General features: G+C 42.3%; 1 protein-coding gene across 1 annotated transcript in view; it reads left to right on the top strand.

Annotated features, from left to right (window-relative positions):
* LOC310771242 (NLR family CARD domain-containing protein 3-like) overlaps positions 1–22324 on the top strand; it is a 40698-nt gene extending 18374 nt beyond the window's left edge. Inside the window, exons 6-9 of the mRNA XM_083663896.1 lie at positions 13498–13671; positions 19429–19552; positions 20262–20435; positions 22199–22324. Of these exons, the coding sequence (XP_083520022.1) occupies positions 13498–13671; positions 19429–19480 (226 nt within the window). The 3' untranslated portion in view covers positions 19481–19552; positions 20262–20435; positions 22199–22324. The remainder of the gene's footprint in view (positions 1–13497; positions 13672–19428; positions 19553–20261; positions 20436–22198) is intronic.
* Positions 22325–22561: the final 237 nt, after the last annotated feature.

Here is a 22561-nt window from a genome sequence, read left to right as displayed (position 1 = left end):
TCTAATGGTGTCAGACTGTTCTACTGAGCTGTTTTACCACAACTGAACAGCCTGTGGAGCTCACACTGAATTCTCCATCATTTTTCATTATTTTCTTAAACTGTTTTTTACAGAAATGCTTTAATATGATACAATTGCGTTCATGTATTATTTTCTGTTTGGTTTATGCTTATATTATACATTAATCACTTTTGGAAAATGTCAAATTATATAGTATAAATTATTGTTATTATTATTATTAGGAGGAGGTTTTGATTAGGATGCTGGTCTGATAATCTCTCATTTCACATTAAATGTGTAAACAGTCTTTCTGTCTGTGAACTCTGAGACCTCAGCTCTGAAGTTCTGGGTTCTGGGTTTTCAGGCCCGGTGCACCTGTGGGTGTGCCTTAAGGTAAACCAGGCGTGGCCATGCTAAATCCTCACGTTTGCTCAATAGGCTAGTTGCACAAGCGATTAGACGAACTTCCGGTTTTCTTGCCAACTCGGCGAGCCAGTTTCCGCTTTATCGGCTTCCTCTCCTTACCGGCCCGGTCGCTGTGCTAGTCGCTGTGTTTATCAAACTTATCTCAGACTCTAACTATCTGGTTTTTCGACACTATTTCTGGAACTGATTACTGAATTTGGATTACGGACTTGGCTGAATGGATATTTGATTTGACCGCTGCCTGGACACGGACACAAATTTAATGATTGCGGACTTGTATGACGTTTAAGCTGGTTCAACTAACTAACGTTAGCTAACGAACCCTTAGCTAGAAGCTAGCAAAACACTGAGAACTCCGAATGACAATAACAAGACAAGATGAGTGCTGTGAGGAAAAAGAAATATAATGTACGAGATGTGCACAAGTTACAAAGAGGTATGGGTGGCTCTAATGAGCACTGCTGTGTGCCACTTTGCTCAGCTTCAAGTCGCTATAACCGTAGGATGAGCTTCCACTGCTTCCCAAAAAACACAAACCTTCGATTTTTAAATAATATATATTTCTAATATTATTCATCTATTATCACAGACCAAATGTTATGTACTTCGATATGTTAAGAGCATGTTGTATAAGTCAAATGCACTAGATTGTTTATTTGACTCATGATAGCCTTTTAACACCAGATTGCACCTAAATGAATGGCTGAGAAAAACCAGGGGCGTAGTGGAGGCTAAACACAAGTAAACACAGTTTACCCTCCTCTTTGAAATGAGGCAGATAGTTTACTCACCTATTTGCAGATCACCTGTATCAATTGCAGAGGGGAAACAAGGTGGATAAACTACTCACTATTGATAGTTTACTCACCTCTGTATTTACCACTACACCCCTGGCTAAAACATAGCTTATATACCACGACCAAGTGGTACAAAAACACATGCAAAATTATCTGATGAACAAAACGAACAGATTAACCCAGGTTCTGGGGATCAGCTAGGTCAATGTATCTGCCTACTCTAGCCACTCTTTTGAGCCTTCCATTACTACCGTAGTTATGTTGTATTACAACTAGGGGTGTCACAATATATCGTCCCACGAAATTTCGCGATAGTAAAACGTCACGATATGTATCGTTGAGATGAAATCTCATATCGCAATGTTTTTTTTTTTTTTTTTTTTTTTTAATAGACAAAGAAACGTCTTTGTTTGTTGAAGTTCAATGTGTGGAAAGTAGTTCAGTTGAACAAGTCTCTGAAGAGACACATGAGTTATACAGGAGAGAAACCATTCAATTGAGTTTCTGGCAAAACTGTTTACTTGACAGGAAAAACTGAAGATGCATAAAAAATAGACTAAGAAAAGTCTTGTTGTTTGAGTTTGAAGAAAAACTGAAGATGCATAATGAGAATTTATACTGCTGAGAAACCTTTTAGTTCAAAGTAAATCTAAGTGACGGTGTAACTCATTCTATTTCAAGATAAGCCTTATCTCCAATCTCATGTTTTTTCTAGTTGTTATTGTAATAACAATTTCCCACAACAGCATTTTTGTATTTGTGCATTTCAAATAAAATACTACTTTTTCAGTCATATATTGTCATTATTCAAGTTTAAAAAAATATTGTTAAAATTGTATCGTATCGTATCGTTATCGTGAACCCAGTATCGTGATACGTATCGTATCGTGAACTGAGTGTATCGTGACACCCCTAATTACAACACTAGCTGAATCCCCAGAAACAACAGGAACACTGGGTTATTAAAGTAACATGCATATCGCATATAGCTTCACCATACACTCAAACTGTGTGGCTTCTCAGATTTCCTCATGGATCTGTGGCACAATGCCCTGATAATCATTTCACCTGTGCTCTGATCTTTGTTTACAACTGAGAGAGGGGGGAGGTTAGTAGTTAGTACAACAACTAACAATGTGTGTTAACATTAATAAAAACAAGCTAACATCGTAAACAAACGTAATCTGAAAAAAATATTAAAACCCATCATTATTGACCAAAATCATCTTATGACATCGCTGTTGTGACATCATTCTAAAATGGATCCTGCCAATCTTGAACATATCCCAGGCTATGATAATCCCCCCATAGTCTGGTCAGTTTGGGGCAAAAATGGGGTCAAGGCTGCAAATTATGATTAACATTTGAGCCAATGTTTTTCTGTTTATTTATGGTCCAATAAAGAAAAAAATGCAAGGAGCCCAAAAATTTAGGTAGGCGAAGTGTCTGAAACGGCCACACCCACTTTTTGCACGCGACATTCTGTATCTCAGCTCCTGAAGGTCGTACAGAGTTGACTTTGGGCTCAAAAGATGCGGAAATTACACATTTATATTAGTGTTATGAAGAAACATATGGCCTAAAACCTTTACTTTTGGGGATATTCAAGAAAAACCCTTTTTATCACTGAATTGATCAGTACCCAAGCCACTTCAGCCAAATCTGCTCATGAAGGCCGTGCAGTTTGTTTGGGACAAAGTTCTAGATCTACTCATGGGGCATAGTAGTGTTTAAGTTGAGGCTTTGTTAGAAGACGAGGACCCCAACAACCACCTAAGAAACAGAGCTAACCATGTGAAGCCCAAAAAAACTTTATTTGAACATATCACACATCCCATCACACAGGATTCAAACACTTGCTTAGGCACTTGCAATAAATGAGACATTTCATCCCCCTCGCAGCACAAGAACATGAGGTGCATTTATTAGTTCTGCAGCTACACACCCCTGTTACCCGAGACAATGTGTCTCCTGCGGAAACTGTGCTCCACCTGACGAAGAGTTCCTCCACATCGGTAGTCCATCCCCATTCAACAACCGGGGGACAAGGGAGTTGTCGAAGGCTGTTCCCCCACAGCCATCCTGCCTGGAATGCAGCTCTCAACAGATGCTGTAGAAGTGCATCCTTACTTGGGGGCAGGTCTCGCAGCTCATCTTTAACCGAGTGCTTGAACAGCTGGAATCTGAGTCCATCTATACTTGCACAGTCGTACAGTCCAGCCTTGTTGTACCAGCTCATTACCCAGGGCTCAATAACTTCCATGCTGTTCTTAACTGTCTCGATATCAGGGCAGCAACAATGCAGCAGTGAGCTCTGTCAACTTACTGTGGTTCATCCAGGCTTTGAATTGATCATTCTTTGAGTGGCCAAAGAAGGCACTCACAGAATCACAGCCACTGAAAGAATGGAACACAGGCATGGCATCAGCCACATCTCCACCAAGCTTCTTGTGTGCTTCTGTGATTGAGTAGAACTTGCGTTTGTCCGGAACGGCAAAGTCGACGATAAGTTGCAAGTCACAACATACTGACAGGAACTTTGTAGTGAACCCTAGCAGGATGACAACTACATCAGAGTTGACTGTTCGAACTGTAACTGACTTGATCCCCTTGTTTAGCATGTCCATCACATAGACAACGATGCAGTTGTCAGCCTCCTCAAGCATTTCTATGCGGTCATAAAGCTGGATCTCAAAATCTTCGCCAAAGTTTGCAAGGATCTTCCTGTCGTAGGTAATGCATAATTCCTTGCTCCAGTTCCATGCCTGTTCCTTAGCAATCTTGGCGAACATTAAGTTCAGGGCTACCTTGTTGTCTTGATTAGACAGAAAAGCTTCAAAGAATTGCTTAGATTCGGGCACGGTGTCATTCTCGCTAAAGGCCATCTGTGAACTACCTGCTGACCCCCGATTCTTCCTAGTCGCAGTCTTAATGCTCATAGTCTGGTAGAGGTCAGCCACAATGTCAATACGATTGGCTCCCTTCTCATGACCAATCTTGGCAATGCTGTTCAACACCTTGATGACAAAGTCCCGAAATGTCATGCCTTTGGTGAGAGACTTTGCCAGGATTCGTACTTGCACAGATAGATCTATCACAAGTCCTTCTGAGGCTGTAGATTGAACTTGTACTCTGATGTCCTTCAGGATTTGAGACTTTTGGCTGTGATAAATGTCTCCATCCTTTGTTGACAGGGCTTCTGGTAAACCTGTATTTGAAATGAATAGTTTAACCAAAATTAAATTAGTACTCTCAAATTAATTCACTTATAAAATGAATATTGAATAACTTTGAAATTATATCAACTAGATTTACCCGTGAATTCACCACCAAAGAGCCTCCTTGTCTCTTCTTCTCTCGATCTGCAGGCCTCCTTCAGCTTTGCAAAGGTTCCTTTAGGTGGCTTTATTGCAGGGCTTGCAAGCTGGACTTTTGCACCTGAACTTGGAAGTTTCAGGGCATTTCGTGAGATGTTCGCATGGACATCCTTCTGAGCATATACAAATCGCTCCTGCACAAACTGGTCATGCTGTGTTTTTCCAACTGTAAAAACAAGGCTGGCATCTTTAGTTATGACATCTGGGAAGGGAATGGATGAGTTCAACCTCATGAACTGAGCTTGGTTGAATGGGTTGGTAAGGATCCCCTGGTACACCTTGAGTATGTGGCTTGAAAATGTTTCCTTGAAGGAGTCCAGCATTTCTTTGTGCCCGTGTGCTAGATCTTGACCTTCGACCTCGGCGAGGTAGCACTGGATTTCGGGTAGGGCAAGTTCTAGTTTCCTGAAGAATTCCTGATCTTCCCGATTGATGATATCGACGTATCCAGTGCCAGACTTGATGACCTTTATATTATGCTCCTGCTTTTGATCACATGCAATCTTCGAAAATGGGTTACCTCTGGTGTTTACTGCGAAAGAGCCTGATAGAAATTCCTTGAACAACTCTGGGTGTTTCCATTTGAGCTCTTTGAGATCCTGAAGAAACACTGATGCCCATCTGGCATAGTGTGTATGATCAAGTGCAAAGAAAAGAGGAATGAGCTGCTCAAGTGCACTGATCATCATGGTGAAGTTGGCCTCCCGGAAGGATCTGATGAAGATAAGAACTTTCTTGATTGCTTCAAGGACATTGGTCCAGTAGTGAAACATGGGACTGTTTTCATTGGCCACCCAATTGCTCCAAATCAAACTGTTGTCCTCTAGATGTTTTGCCTGGAATGCCTCGTCTCTCTTCTTGGCCAGGACCACAGCCAGGATTTGAATGCAGTATCTAGCCTTCTTTATGGAATTCACATCACATACAGCAGTTGTCAGACCAGTGATGTTCAGATTAGCTGAAGTTAAGACTGTATTCAAGCCAGTTCCTTTTATCAACTGGCCAACACAGACCAGAGAAACCTTCTCAAGGTGCAGCCCACCCATGAAAGCGAAGTATGAATGAGAAAACTCTTCCCCCATGGCCCACTGTATCATCTTCTTGATGGCATAAAGGGGCTGATCAGATCCACCCACTGCAACTTGGCCTGGGTTGAGATATCCTGTGTATGATACTGCTATTCTCATGACATGGAGCTGAAGCTGTTCGGTGTTGCTAGCATGGTCAATCACTGGCATGATGCAGTTGATTGTTTTGGGGACATCTGTCTTGTCACGCTCCTTTGAAGCGTGGTGTGAGGTCCAAGTTACAGGCTGTAATAAATCAGATCCAATGTTCTTCATAGCAGCCATCAAAAAATCTTCTTCCTCTCCCATGCTTTTCTGAAACACAACTCCAAGCTCTGCATCAAATTCCTCAACATTGACAGTCTGTACAGGGCGATGGGACTCCTTCGAGACCTTCTGCTCCACTACGCTCAGGTATTCCTCCAACACGGTTTCCAAGCCCGGTGCATTAGGGTCAATGTCCCTAGCAGATCTTCTCTCTCTTGACATGCCTTCCCCTGGTTCCTGGGGAAACTGCAGGCAACTCATCGCAGTAGCGTTGCAGTTCTTTGTTGCTGTAGGAGATGAACTTTGTTCATTGATGTTGTCATCAGTGAATGTTGTGAATACACCTTGTTTCAGGACGTGAGGTAGCAGCTTTCCCTGTGATCTGAGGAAGAGGTATTTCATTGACAGGGAGATTTCGTCAATGCAGACAAGAGTAGCCGAGTATGAATGTGTCAGGCCTAGTTCAAATGTTGTCTGTAACAAGTTTTTGTTTCTGTTCATTGAATAGAGCTTCAGTGTCAGATATCCATTGACAGGCTCTTCCACCAATCCGTGCCTCTTTCGGATGACAGATTGCGATTGCTGTGAATCTTTGTTGGTTTTTGGTCTGATCCTGGTGTTGAAGCTTACGGTCTGGCACATTTGTTCAAGGTGCATCGGAAGGTCTTGATATCTCGCTGTTCCATCACAAAGTAATGACATAAGCATCTTTAGTTTGAGATTGTTATTTGTCCGTAATCCTTCTGTAGACAAGTCAGAAAGCCGTGTGCCTTGACTGTCTCTCCGGTTCTTTATGATTTCATCCCGAACAGCCTTTGTGACTTTGCAAAGTGAATCCAAAAACTCACTCTCACTGATTACATTGTCCAAACTACCCTTCCTAATAACCCTGTAATGCGCCCCTGTCTCTTTCTGCACTACATTTATGTCAAGGCGGCTGTTTGACAGTTTGTCAGCAAATCGTGTCGAGTGAGATTTGGGCCGGTCGATGCCCAAATCTTCAACTTTCTGCAGATAAATATTCTCAAGTTCGTGAAGATCAAAAACATTATCTGAACTGTCATCAATGAAGTTCTTTACTGCTTCCATGGCAATATACTCAGCGTACTGGATCATGTCTGGGGAGTTCTGTGATGAAATTCTTTCTTGCTTTATCCTGCCCCCCGTTGAGTTGTCTCTGTACCTAATAAGGAAGAAATGATCAATTATTAAAAATATGGTCCGACTATAGGTGAACTCTTGAATTGAACTTAAAACTTTGTTCTGCTAGCTTACCTGTTACAGTATCTTGTGTGGCATTTGTTGTGATAGAACAGCTCCCGTGATCTAACATCAGTTTCGAGTAATCTTAGGATTCTGCCGTCATTCAGAACTTTGGCCATCATCTCTAGATTGTCTGTGAAATCCTTCACATGCTTTGCTGACTTCCCTTTTCCTGCAGCGGCATACAAGGGCTCTGATTTGTCCTTCCTGCGATGGTTCTCAATGGCTGGCCCTTCACAATAGAAGCACAATTCAGCTCCAAACGCAAGACTAGACCCAGCCTTTGCTCTAGTGTTTGCTCCAACAATCTCCTGATCAGCAAGATCCAGTTCTCGTTTGTGTTTACGATCCATCGCACGATTGAAATGACTGTTATTATAGCGATCATAGCACGTCTTGTGGATTTTATACCCATCCTGTAGAGTTGCTGCGTTGACACTTGACAGTCTTTGTGAAAAATTGAGATCCACATCATTGATTATCAGTCCATTATCCTCAAACAGTTTCAGTTGGTCAATCAGCTTAGGAGCCGTGACGGCAGTTATGTCTCTTCCTCCAGGTTCCTGACATGCATTTAAGAATGAAAAGCAAAATGTTGTACTCACTGCTTTCCTTTACGTTACACTTCTTAAGGAATAAGCATTAAAACTAACCTTGCAGACAATGCACAGGTTCTTGTTTACCAGTTCCATTGTTTGGACGGGAGATCATCTGATCAGGGAAAATCAGAACACTGTTTTTTTTGTTTTGTTTTGCACAAGTTAAACACCTTGATAACAGAAATGTTTCACTGCAGTATGGCATCATACATCCATCAGATCCAGATCCAATGTTAAACAATAATCTTTTCTGCATAGATACAAAAGACAGCCCAACAACAGATTGTCCATATAACATTAAAAGTGCAGTTACAAAGGACAACCAAACATTTCCACACAAACCCCCTTTTCGTAGCAATGGCCCACTATCTAACCACTGCACAGAAAAAAGGTTATGAATATGAGCTAAGGTGGAGGTAATGTTACTATGAGGTAAACCTTCAGAGATAAAATAACAGTCTCTTACCATCCATCTACAAGGTCAGGAACAAACTCACTGAAGGCCAGAAGACACATGAATATCATATGTTGTCAAATGTTTTCAGCATGTATGCTAGCTTTACAGAAACATATGCACTTCTGCATCTTCATTACCTGTGGAGTTAATCAGTTGAAATACAAACAGTGCCAATTTGTCATTGTGGTCAGAGGCGGAATTACATTTCTAGTGATAAGACCATCATGCATCATGTGAAAACTAGTTTTTCACAAATAACTGAAAAAGTAATGGTTTTAGAGTATATGTTTGTTAATAACTCTAATATAAATGTGGTGTTTCTGCATCTTTTGAGCCCAAGATCAGCTCTCTGTGACTTTCACGAGCCGAGATACAAAATTCCAGGTCTAAAAACTGGGCGTGGCCGTTTCAGGGACTTCGCCTAGCTAATTTTTTGGGCTCCTTGCATTTTTTTGTTTATTAGGCCCTAAATGAACAGAAAAACATTGGCTCAAATGTTAATCATTTTTTGCAGCCATTTTGCCTAAACTGACCAGACTACCAAGAGAAATCCAGTTTGCCTTTATGGGAAGGAAAATAATTCACTTTTTGTGTTTTCTACTGTACTTTTTACTGTACACTGGCATTTGAGGGGTTAAAATTCTGAGTAGGTATGACATGTTGGTATGAGGTATTAGGATGAAGTTAACAAACTTAACAAAAGCAAAGCATCAGCAAGGCAGCTTGAATCTAAACACTACTTATTATTATTATGTTATATGTATAACTTGAATCCCTCTCGCTTGCTTATGGGAGTGGGGGAACAGGCATTAACGATACGATGGACATCGTTTACGTTTATTTTAGGCAGATCTTGGAGACATCTCGTAAAAATTGTCATTTTTGAAGCAATTCGGTGGTAGAGAAGATGTTCGTTCTAACCTATGGTTCCAACACTGTTAGCTTTAAACTAACGTTAACGTTAGCTTTAGCTAACGTAATAGCATCTTAAGCTTCATACAAGTCCGCAATCCGTAAAAATTCAAGTCCGTGTCCAGGCGGCGGTCAAATCAAATATAGATTCAGCCAAGTCCGTCATAAAAATTCAGTAATCAGTTCCAGAAATAGTGTAGAAAAACCAGATAGTCAGAGATAAGTTTGATAGACACAGCGACCGGGCTAAAGCGGAAGCTGGCTAGCCGGTTTGACTACAACCGGAAGTTTGTCCTTTCAGTTGTGCACAGAGGCTAATCTTTGCGCTTGGAGCTCTGAAAAGCAGGTCTAAAACCCCGCTGCACCTGAGTGCACAATTATTCTCCGCACTGCTCCAGCAGTGCACGGGAAATCCTTGGGGCCCTATCTTGGTAGAAGCACTATCCGCTTTTTGCGCTTGAGTCCGGGTTTGCACGCCTTACGTCTTATGCTATCGTCCGCCTCCCGCAAGCCAATCCAGGTGTGTCCCCGCAAAATCCTTGCCTTCTGCTATCGTCAGCATGCGCATGGACATCCCGTTAAAATACAAATGCCAGGACATCAAATTCTGCTGCTAAAATTGGGTAACAGCAGATTACTCAGTGAGGCAATCAACTATTATTCACTGAAAAATGTGTATCACATGTAAAGTGCCACAATCATGCTGATATCTCTTTCTACAGTGGGCTAACCCCCCTCTCTCTCCTTCTCTCTCCAAAACCTTGTGCGTGCACACACACACACACACACACACACACACACACACACACAAACACAAACACACACACACACACACACACACACACACACACCCACACACACACACACACACACACACACACACACACACAGTAGATTTGAGCAAGTCATGTCGGCCAGTGATACAGTAACCCCCTTCGCTGCAATTGCACGCATGCAATAGCCTATTAAGATGAACCCGGCACTTGGGACAATTTTGATATGTTGAAATAGGCTAGAATTAAATTCTCACACATCCCTGCCTATTAAAGAAACAAATATTTTTTACATGTGTATGTTATAGCCTATTTATATGAACAAAACGTCTAATGTACGTGGACAACCTTTATGACATTTGCGCAAATGAATTGGAGGGAATGAAAGGAGCGACACTGATTGGTTGTGTGGATGATAACGCCCTCACCAAGCCTGTACGCCTCTGAATAATTTCCAGAGTTAATCCTGCATAAATCACTGTGGCGCTGGGACAAGTGGCATTTTGTGCATCACAGAGAATAGCAGATGACTTGGGAACGCCCATTAATTTGTGCTGCGCCCGGCGCAAGCGCTAAATTACCGCTTTTGCCACGATAGGGCCCAATGTTATTGTTATGTGATGGTGTTGATGTGATGCTGTGGAGATGTCCAAATTACACATGGAGATTACACTGTCCATCGTGCAATTTCATTCAAATTCATTTGCAGAAACAGTTAAATGCCATCCTTAAAATTAATAGACAACACCTGTTTGATATTCCCTTAAGTGCACATTAAAAAATAACATCATTTTGGGAGTTTATGTGAAAATTATGAGGTGAAAATGTTTTGTTGATCGATTATACCCCCCCTCTCTCTCCGAAACTGCACGCGTGCACACACACACGCACACCATACTGCATCGCCCAGATTAATTAATCACCAATGCCTTAATGCCAATTAATAGCCTACTATAGTCTACAATTATTCCCCCCCTTTGAGTAGCCTACATACATCTGTCAGTTCCCATCTCGCTTCCTCAGCAACAAATAGGATACAAATAGGGGTTAATGGGAAATGAATTGAGAAAACTTGGACATTGTAGCCTACTTGCAATATTATTGTCAATCAAATGTCCCTGTTTCCTCATTGCAAACATGTTTCTATTTTCCAACCAACTAAAGAACCTGAATTGCATCAATTAAAAGCTGCGAATCACAGATGTTTTTAAATGATGTGATGATTGTTGTGAGATGTCAACACACTTGACCACGCCCCCATTTTGTGGTGCGCTCGGCGCTAAACACACACAAGCGCTAAATTACCGCTTTTATGACGATAAGGCCCCTGGTCTCAGCTCTGAAGTCCTGGGGCCCTATCTATCTTTGTAGTAATTCACATGTATTAACTCTCACATCTAAAAAGGACACAGACTCACTGCTTGCCTCTAACGTGAAGGTGATAGTAGGAACTCTAGAATTAAGAAATTCCTTCAACCCCTCCAGCTCCTCAGATGAACCAGTGAACACAAAACAAATCATCAATGTATCTACCAACATTTGACAAAAGAACAAGAAGGATTGTTCTTATAAACATAATCAACCTCAAATTTGCCTCGTTTTATATATGAGGTCACACCCATTCTCTCATTAACACTGAGGAAAGCCACAGGCTGAAACACCTCTGTTCACTGCTGCTGTGTGGATTAAAACCTTTTTTTCAAACTTGACCTGTAAGTGCTGCTAGTTCCATTTGACTTTTCAGTATTTGCTTGAACCTAAACTGAGTGAAGAAAAGATATGAATATATAGGCTACAATACAATAAGCAGCTCAATCGGTGCAGGGAGATCACAGAAACAGAGGTAGGCAACAGCACTCGAATTAGAGTAAAAGCACACTGATGATGGCCTAAGGCTGAAACGCGTCTGTTTTGCCCTTAACTCATTGAGTGCCAGCCACTTTTGGAGAACGGACGCTCCCAGTGCCAGAGTTTCAGAGCGTTTTCAGTGATTTCTCGAGGCCCACAGAATATTGTGTGATATTACTATGTAAACACTGAACACGGAAAAAGAACAAGGAGACTATTGTATCATCAGCAAAAAAAAGTTTATTGATACCATTTTCCGTTCTTTAGTTATCAGCCGGAGAAGATAGGCCAAAAACAGCAAAAACAGGCATTTCCATCTAGAAGCTGAGATATTCAGCCTTTCGTGAAATGCAGCATTTCAAGCACATTCACTGACTCTAGCTAATATTTTCTGATGTAGTGACGTGGTGTAGTTGTGTGCTGCCCTGCGTGCCCCACCCCCCTCTCCCCCCCTCAGCTGCAAACTCCTCCCCACACTAGTAACACACAGCCTCACGCACCCAGCGTCTATTTTCGGAGTGCTTTTTGTGCGCCGCCTCCCAGGCAGCGCGACAAGGAAATGCCAACCCGGACTGCAGGGAAAGGTTTGGCACTTCGGCGTCGGGTGCTGCCTTTCTGGCGGCTAATCGTGTAAAGAAACTATGCAGACAGACAGACAGATGCAGAGGGGCTCAGTTGTGGGAGCGGATTGACTGCTGTTTCGCAGGCACCGTCAGCTGCAGCCAGAGCAATCTACATGGCTCTGGGCTGCAGCATGAGCGGTTTCTCTTTGATAACGGGGCTTTTTCAGGCTGTATTCCGGACATTTCTCTAATCTGGAGAGCACTGTCGCCACCTGATGAGTCCGTAAAATAGGTTATACAGCTTCAATAGCTACAATATTTGTACAGGACATACATAAGGCTTTGATCCACGTCCCACCGTCAAAAAAGGCAATTGACGACAGCTATCGTCTTGGGCACTCTACGTTACTAATTACTTTGATGACAGGCGTCGTCATTGGCACTCAATGAGTTAATAAAAAAACTCAAGATTTACTCTAATTCGAGTACTGTTGCCTACCTCTGTTTCTACAATACAATAAGCCCCATTAAATTACATGCCTTCATCTGATAAATCTATTGCCTCCCTTTCTCTCTCTCCCTATCTCTATACAATATATCTCTCATTCTCTCTTGGCAATGTAAGTAAATAGATAGATAATGATAGAGTTCATTTGCAGAAACAGTTAAGTGTCATTCTTAAACTGAATAGACAACACCTGTTTGATACTCCTGGGAGTGCACATTAAAAAATAACATCATTTGGGTGATTTATGTGAAAATTATGAGGTGAAAATGATTATGATCGATAATACAAATATGTGCCGGGTTCTCCACACCCACAAACGTATTAAAGGGAGTGAGAGACGGGAATCTGATTGGTCTGATTGATGTGATGCCCAGGGTCTGGGCTTTACATCAATCAAACCAATCAGTGTGGCCTGCATCATTCTTGCCTGCACAGGTGATAAGCACGCCCATTTCATGATTTTGCATGGAGCACACAGGCATTTTGCACAGCAGGGAGAGTAGCAGAGGGTTTGGTCACGCCTCCAAATTGCACTAGTGCCCGCCGTTAAACACTGCACAAGCGCTAATCAGTGCGTTTGCGAGACCAGGGCCCCTGGTCTCAGCTGTGAAGTTCAACTTCTTCTTTATTCTTTATTCAGATTGAGGTTCTGCGAGTTGAGAGAGGTTCACTGTGAAGTCGTGGCCTCAGCTCTGAAGTCCAACCCCCATCTGACAGAACTGGACCTGAGTGACAGCAACCTGCATGATTCAAAAATAATGAAGCTGCTCTGTGCTGGACTGGAGAGTCCACACTGCAGACTGGAGACTCTGAGGTCAGACATCATATTTAATAATGTGCTGATATGAATATTATATTGATTTTGTAATGTGTGGACGTCTGTATAGAGTCGATCAATCTGAAATCAGACATGATCTGGTTTTAGGGGCTTAGATCTCAAATTCTACTCATGTTGTTGGCCTTAATCATTTTACTCTGGAGAGGAGAGAGAGGGAGAGAGGGAGAGACATATAGGCCCTAATTCACCTGATTAGCATTTATGCAACTTCTTTGATTCCGTTATATAATACTTGCTTTCTTGTCTTTAAAGGATGGCTTTACTGGTAATCAACCCACTTTGTATCATATATAATCTCAGTAATATAAGCACATGGGCAGCCTTTATCTTCTCTCTCTGTTTACCTCACGGAGAAAAATGCTCCTGCTCCTGTCTGCAGAAACTCTGCCCCCGTCAGCTGCAAGTCATTAATGCTCCTTAAGGCTCTCAATGCATTCTCCGTGGACGTGCGCATAATTAAAAAATAAACAATAAACAATAACAGCCGCCCTCGAGCAGATTCCACGTCTCCAGCAGAACTGCCGCAGCTCCGTTGTGACGCGTTGTGACATAAAACGCGTCACAACGGAGCGCTTTGCCAGAGCAGGAAATGGGAGATCTCCGTGAGGAAAACACAGAGAGAGCTTATATTACCAAGATTATTAATGATACAAAGTGGGTTGATTACCAGTAAAGCTATCCTTTAAAGTATTGTATCTATTTGTGTTCCTTCTTTTTGTTGCGTCAAACTCTTCCAACAGGCTGGCAAGTTTGACACAAAACAACAATACACCAAACCTCCATCCAAAAACACATAACAGTAGTACAGTAGATCAGGCTGCCATCAAAGCCCTGTGAAGCTGATATTAGTCATAATGTTTATGAAGTCTGTCTTCAGTCAAATGTGAAGAAAGAGAAAGTGGATTATATCACACAGCATCAGACTCCAATGCTTCATGTATCACAAACATCCACCACTGCCAATTGAGCATGCTATGGCATGGTATTGTTTCAGTGGTGTTGATGTGACTGGAGCTACCAGAGCTACACACACACACACACACACACACACACACACACACACACACACACACACACACACACACACACACACACACACACACACACACACACACACACACAGAGTGAGAACTAACTTGAACAATGAATCTAACATTAAAAATAGCTACTGTAGCAGGGACAGAGTACAGTGTCCCTGCTACAGTAGCTACTTTGGATGCTAGATTCAGTTATAGCCAGTTTACAGTAGGCCTGACTGAGCAGTGAGCGCTGAACTGCAGGTATTTATGGTGAAAATCCTGAAAGCATTTAGTTATGTTATCTTAACACTTTGAGTGCCACGGCCCTTGGGCAAAAGGTGCTGTACTGTGCCACATAGGCCGCAATGCATTTTAAAACAGTCATATAATTTCTTTAATAATTACTATGTAAACACTGAACACGCACAAATAACGATGAGACTCTCTTCTATCACCTGCAAAAAAAAGTTTATTGATCCCATTTTCCGTTCTTTAGTTATCAGCCGGAGAAGATAGCTTGATTTAACAAAAAAGAGCAGTTTTTTTTTAAGAAGCTGAGATAATGGCCCTTTTGTGAAATTAAACATTTCAAACACATCACTGACTCTGAAGCTAATTTTCTGATGTAGTCACACCTCAAAAATAATTTCCTTCAATAAAACAGTGAAGGCCAGGGAATTTTGTTTGGAAGAATAATATTTTTAGCTGCAACCAGCAGCGCTGGCCCCTGCGTGCGCTGCTGGTTGCAGCTTCTTGCTGATCTTGATTTGCTGCTGGTGGACATCGGATATTCTGGCTTGCGTTTGCCAACCCTGTCCTGCTGTCTGTCAGTGTTGTGTGCTGCTCTGCGTGCCCCACCTCCCCCCCTCCTCCTCCCCCCCCCCCGTTGTGGGAGGAGTGTCTCTCTGCTCTGCTCAGCTCTGCTGTTTGCTCTGCGTGTGCTCAGCACTAAAAAAGTCCGCTAGATCCAGCTTTTTTACAGCCGCGTGTACCAGCTCCCATGCTTCCAGTTGAGAATAATAACAAATCCACGGCTGATCATGCGAATGGGCTGTTGCAGCGGACACCGAGGTGCTCAATTGTGATAGCAGATTGGCTGCTGCAGGGGCACAGCTAAACGTTATGCTTCAATGAAGCAGCTGCATACGGACGGATGCGATGCGATTTCCTTTTCCCCAACGACTTCTTCTGTGTTTCACTCCACGTTCTCTCATCTGGAGAGCGCTGTCGCCACCTAAGGGTTCTGTAAAATAGGTTAGACACATTCAATAGCTCTCATATTGTAAGAGGCGATGTAAGAAGCTGAGATGGACACCCCCCCGTCAAAAAAACAATTTCGAGTTATTGACGCCATTTGGCGTCGCTGGCACTCTACGGTAAATTTCTAATGACGCCATATGGCGTCGCTGGCACTCAATGTGTTAAGCTGATGAATCTGGCTAACTCAGTTAGCTGGCAAGCTAGTAGGTCTAGATCAATTTTAGGCAGTGTAGCCACTATAAGTTAGCCAGCGTTAGTTGACAAATGGTCTCAGTTAGCTGAAGCTGACAATTCAATCAGAAACTAAAAAAAGAAGCTGTCCAGCTAAATGCTTTCGGTACTTTAAGTGATAGAACACAACCACAATCACTTACCCGGTTTCTGAAGTGGATCTCCGCCGGCCATACCCGCGGCAGACACTAATTGGGCTTGGGAATCAATCCCAGAATGCAATCCAAATCAATCCCAGAATCCAATGCAATGCAAGATTGCGCATTGCATCTTGCATCTCAGTGATGGCATCATTGATGATGTCATCCGTGATGTCATCCTTCCTGGCTGAGGCTATCCACCCTATTTCTAGCTGCCATGATGCCTGATGGGTGCTTCTTCCGCTTCCGGTGTAATAGACTGTTTTACAGTCTATGGTTTTAACTTGACAAAAAAAAACGTCTATGAGGATTTTACAGCAGAGCTATTCTGCTCTACAGCCGTGTCGTTCGGGTGCTGGGATAACGTAATGCATTGTGGGTAGTCGGCTACTGTTGCTAATGCTAGCGGCTAGCGTAATAGTTACTTTACATGGCAGTAAAACGCCACTGAATGACCAAATTGATTTAACTTTTAACCATTTCGAGTAACACTGTCTCCATACGGACCCCCAGCGTTGGTTAGTTGTTTATAACGTGACTATAACTTTTATAAGGTACTCCAGTTTCTGGTTTATAATTCAGGTCTGCAGCCGAGTATAACAAAGGAAATGGCAAGCTGCAACAATAAGTCACGTTAAACCGGACCTTGTACCCACAATTATTTTTTACAGTGGGGCATTAAAAAATAAGGTGGATATAAATTCAGTGATGATGTCATCAGTGATGATGCCTTCACTGATGTCATCCGTGATGCTGTCCTCAGTGATGTCATAGAGCAGGCGAGGCTGCGATGCGCTGTGGTCATCAGTGATGTCATAGAGAGGCGAAATATGAATGGCGGTGAACGGAGAATAACTTTACTTTTTTGATCCCGTTTGAGTTGTGCCACAGGGTGCCAACATTCATTTTGTCAATTTAAAACATAACTTTGCATGTCAAGAAAGTCGCAGTTTGTCGCCAAACTGTTGCACTATAAGTTATAAATCAGAAAGACTACATACGCTGTCGCCTAAGTGACGTCACTTTCTCTACCGGCAAAGCTGAAGACCGGCGACATGCCACGAGCTTCCAACAGCTATGTCGTTTTTATACGAAACTAACCCCTACGTTTCAGTTTGACGACAAACTGCGACTTTCTTTACATGCAAAGTTATGTTTTAAATTGACAAAATTAACGTTGGCACCCCGTGGCACAATTCAAACAGGATAAAAAAAGGAATGTTATTCTCCGTTCACTGCCATTCATATTTTTTCCAGCGCTGGTACAGGAACTGACGTTTCACTTTGGCTCTCTAGAGGAGCAAGTGAGCCAGCACAGCGGGCGAGCTGCAGGGTGGACATGCCGTCTAGGATGTTCAGCTGTAATAATTTGAATTGTTATAATAGTATGATCAGATCTCGGTCACCAATCATACATGTTGCTACCTTGGAAACAAGAGAAAAATAAATGAGAAAACAATCAATACGACTGACTACCTTCTCCTCTAGGCCAGTGGTTCTCAAAGTGGGGTCAGAAAAAATCTATTTTCACTATAATTCACAAGTAGTATCACAATGACAGAATACATGAGTATTTTGGTCATGGGTTTCATACACTTTCTGTAATAAAACATCCAAAAGCAAATATCTTATCAGATGGGGGACCCTGAGACAAAATCTTATCAAATGGGGGTCCGTGGTCTAATTTGTGTCAGTTTAGGGGTCCTTGATGTGAAAAAGTTTGAGAGCCACTGCTCTACACCATGTGTATCTGTTTAAGTCAGGATTCTGTATAGCCTCCAAATGTCCACTAGATCTAGAGATGCCTTCATTCCTTGAATTTCACCGAGAGCCTGGGGATGTCCATATTTTGTTAATGAAGGCTAGTTGTTTGCCGTTTTATTTTCTTATTTGTTGTGTCTGATTGTCAAGTTAATGAGCTATTTCCGTTGTTGTTTCCTGTCTAGGGCGGGCTCTAGGCTGGAAACAGGCAGGGTGACAAAATCACTTGTAAACGGAGGCCAGGCTCTTTCTCGTCGAGAAGAGCCTGTTGACGCGAGGTTACCCCCCACATTTTCTCCCCAGTTTTAATTGGCCAATTTCCCCCTGCTGCCCCAGTCGGTGCTCCAACCTCTGCCGATCTGGGGAGAGCTGTAGACTAGCACCATGCTTCCTCTGACACATGCGCAGTTGCCAGCCGCTTATTTTCACCTGACAGCGGGGAACTACACCGGCAGGACGTAGCAGGTGGGAGGATCACGCTATTGCCACCAGTTTCCTTCCGCCCCGAACAGGCGCCCCAACCGACCAGAGGAGGTGCTAGAGCAGCGACCAGGACACACCCATAATCCGGCTTCCCACCTGCAAACACAGCCAAGGTAGCATGGGGGCGTGAACCTGCGACCCTTGTGTTGTTGCAGTTCCTTCTTAAACAAAATCATAACCCCCCTACTATCTACTATTTCTAAGGCCATGACTAAAACATACATATATATATATATATATATATATATATGGGATATACAGTATATATAGGATTTATATACTGTATATCCCCAGCCCATTCGGATTTCCATTTTAACTCACTTCCTAGATTTGATAAAACCCTGCAATATTTGATTTGCTCTGATCTGTTGCTTCCGTATAGACAATTGGAGGGTTCAGGTTGAGTTAGGGTCCAGTTAGGGTTAAGTTCCCCATCCAATTCAAATTCTGCTTTTATTACAACTTTTCCAGATAAACTGCCATCTGAAAATTGTGTCCCCAAAAAAGTGGATTCTGGACCATAATTAAATATTTTTTTATTTTTTTATTTTAAACTACTTGGCATTTAGATGTATTCATCTGGTCTGTTACAGAAAGTTTTCAAGGAAAATGGGCCAATCCTGAAACAGAGGAGTGACAGTCTGTCTGGTTTCAGATGGAAAGATTATATAAGGCTGACATGATGCTGATCCACACTGACAACATGCTGAAGTCCATTGGATTATAAGACACTGGATTGGTTAAAGCTTTAAAGGAACATTGTATTTTATTGCTTTATTCTTTATTCAGATTGAGTGGTTGCAGCTTGTTAGAGACTGACTGTGAAGTTCTGACCTCAGCTCTGAAGTCCAACTCCTCCCATCTGAGAGAGCTGGACTTGAGTTACAATGACCTGCAAGATTCAGGATGGAACCTGATCTCTGTTGGACTGGACAGTCCAGAATGCAGACTGGAGACTCTCAGGTAAAGTCAGTTTACAGTTTTTCTCAGTTGATTCAACACATTTCCCAACCTGAGGTCCATTCTCTCAAAACAGGATTCCTGAATCTGCAAAAGTTGTCCCGAAGGTTTTACTTGATGATTTGACTTTTATTGATACAGCTTCACGCCAGTGAAGCTAGTTGAAAATAGAGCAGCTAGATGTTAAACAGTGGGAAGGTGACATCATCATCTACCCAGTTTTAACATCTGTCCTCTGGTTACTAGTTAGAGAATTCATATTAAAATGTCACTGAACACATTTAAAGCAGACTAGTTTTGGTCCTGAATTACACTGTGGAGATAGTTCCCTGTGAGCTGAGACTGTGGAAAACCTTCCTGAGCTACTGAGGCTGCAGATTTACTATCCATTTGTTTTTAAAGTGTTTCCTAATTTATATCCACTTTTTTATTTTTTCATGGCTCGTTGTGCAGCATAACAAATCATGTGCCGTTTTGGAGGATTTATTGATCCAATCACCTTATAGCACCATGTGTGGAAATCAAACCAGTTTTCCTGTCAGTGTTAGTGGGGACCTGCTTTAGACCAGGGCCTCAACAGTACAGTCTGTCAGTAGAAATCATACAATGATGACATTACATAAGGGTCAGTAAGCCTCATCAACACAGTCTGTCAGTAGAAATAATACAATAATGACACAATATAACAATAGCATGTCTTCTTGTGCTTCAGGCTGAGTGTCTGTCAGCTGTCAGAGAGAAGCTGTGAAGCTCTGGCCTCAGTTCTCAGCTCCCAGTCATCTAGTCTGAAAGAGCTGGACCTGACTAACAACGACTTCCAAGATTCAGGAATGAAGCTTCTCTCTGCTGGACTGAGGAGTCCACACTGTAGACTGGAGAGTCTCAGGTCAGGATCACCATTACTGTTTAACAGACCATTTAAAGTCTACTCTACATTCGTATGAAAATACCTGAACTCTCATTTTCCTGCTGATGTAATTTTTGAAACCAAAATGCAGCTCTACTTTCTCTCCTGCTGAGAAAACATTACATTATTTCTCTCCACACTGCATCTGTTGGTGAAATCTGATGCAAAGGACTTGTAAGATTCTGTTAAACTGAGTGCAGAACTGAATGAAAACACAAATATTGGAGACAGTTTTTTGTAATAATGTGACCTGCTCTGATGAAATCAGTCACATTGACCCCGAAACACATTTTGAGTTTTATACACTGTTGGAAAGAGGAGAATGTCTGCTTTCCGGTGATGTCAATTATCAAAATGATCTTTGTTCTCCAAATATTGAGTGAGATGCAGCCCTTTATGTCTTGACTGTTTCCAAACTGTTTTGAGAAAAACTGCCACAAAGTTTGACAAAGTAAGCTAGTTATGCTTGTCACCCTAACTTTATGAGCTGCATTTGAATTTCACAATAATCGTTACAGAGAATGAAAACCAATGCTTTATTTTACTAAAATCTTCTGAAACCCCAAAACAGCCAAAATCAGCATTTTCTTATAAAATCACATTTCTACACAAACAGCGGGCCTGTGCTACATGTGACTGATTTTGTCCGAGCAGGTCACATATAATAAGTGATTTCAGAGCAGTTTATTAATGGGAATATCCAACATGTAGCTGGTTTTAAGAGCTTCCACTGAGAGCTATGATCTCTTATTTTAGAGGGGTAGGTTTAGGCTCAAAATATACAATGACAAACTATTAGTGTTGAGTGAAGAAGCTGAATATGTTATTACAAAAAAATTCATTTCAGGCGATGTTGAGTTTCATAACTATGCAAAATCACTATTTCTGTAGGTTTCAGTGGTTAATGTTGCTACTGAATAAAAGTTGAAAGAGTCAAATTTAATTTCAAACACATCTTTACTGCCACAATACTCTCCTTAGTTGTAACATTGAGGGTATCCAATACCTGACTGCCTTCAAGACAAGAATATAAAGTAGTGAGCAGGACCAGATGCAGCTGGAGCAGTTTGTAGAGTTTGAATGAGGAGAAAACCTGAAAACTCACATTGAACACGATGAACACATTCAACAACAGATCCTCCTGGAAGACAATACAGCAGCAACTGGTCGGCAGTTACATTGCACACTCACACTCAAATTAATATTCACAGTGGCAGTGAGCTTCAGTTGGTGCTCTCCGCTGAAGGCCTTTAAGCTGCCAGCTGGCTGCCATGCAAAGAGCTGAACTTTGTTGCACCATAAGCAATCGTGCTTTAGAGCAGTGTTTCTCAACTGGTGGCTCGGGACCCAAAGGTGGGTCGAGGGGCCTTTTTGAGTAGGTCGCAGATGTGTGCATGAGAAAAACGTTTGTCTACTCATTGAGAATGCTGGCATCAGCGGCCAACATTACTATCTTTCAGATGCTAGCAGGCCCATTTTAAAGCGAGAGTGAAGATACTAGTACCATATGAAACTAGAAGACCTAATGCATCCATTGGTACCAACATGCCATGCTAGCTTGTTGTGAAGAGGGCTAAATTACCCTACAATTTAGGATCAATTCTGTAAATGACTAAGGGAAAATGTTGGTCATGAGGCTAGACCAGTTGAGAAGCACTGCTTTAGTGTGTGTGTGTGTGTGTGTGTGTGTGTGTGTGTGTGTGTGTGTGTGTGTGTGTGTGTGTGTGTGTGTGTGTGTGCAGGTTGTCAGGCTGTCGGCTCACAGAGGAAGGCTGTGCTTCTCTGGCCTCAGCTCTGAGCTCCAACCCCTCCCATCTAAGGGAGCTGGACTTGAGCTACAATAATCCAGGTGCCTCAGTGAAGCTGCTCTCTGTTGGACTGGAGGATCCACAATGGAGACTGGACTCTCTCAGGTATGGAGAGGTTAACGTCTGCTAGAAGGCTGTGCCAACTTGTGAAAAACTGATGTTTGGTCAGGACCCCTTTTTAACGCACTGGATACCCCTCTTTCCTCATTCTTCAAAACCACGACAGCGTAGCAACAACTTGTGTTGCGGTTATGTTTAGGCACCTAAAGCAACTTGGTTAAGGTTAGACAAAGGGTT

The sequence above is a fragment of the Poromitra crassiceps genome, assembly GCF_964638095.1.
Source record: "Poromitra crassiceps genome assembly, contig: HAP1_SCAFFOLD_463, whole genome shotgun sequence".
NCBI classification, from domain to species: domain Eukaryota; kingdom Metazoa; phylum Chordata; class Actinopteri; order Beryciformes; family Melamphaidae; genus Poromitra; species Poromitra crassiceps.
Note: the sequence above shows the minus strand (reverse complement) of the source record. Positions and strands in the feature narration are given on the sequence as shown.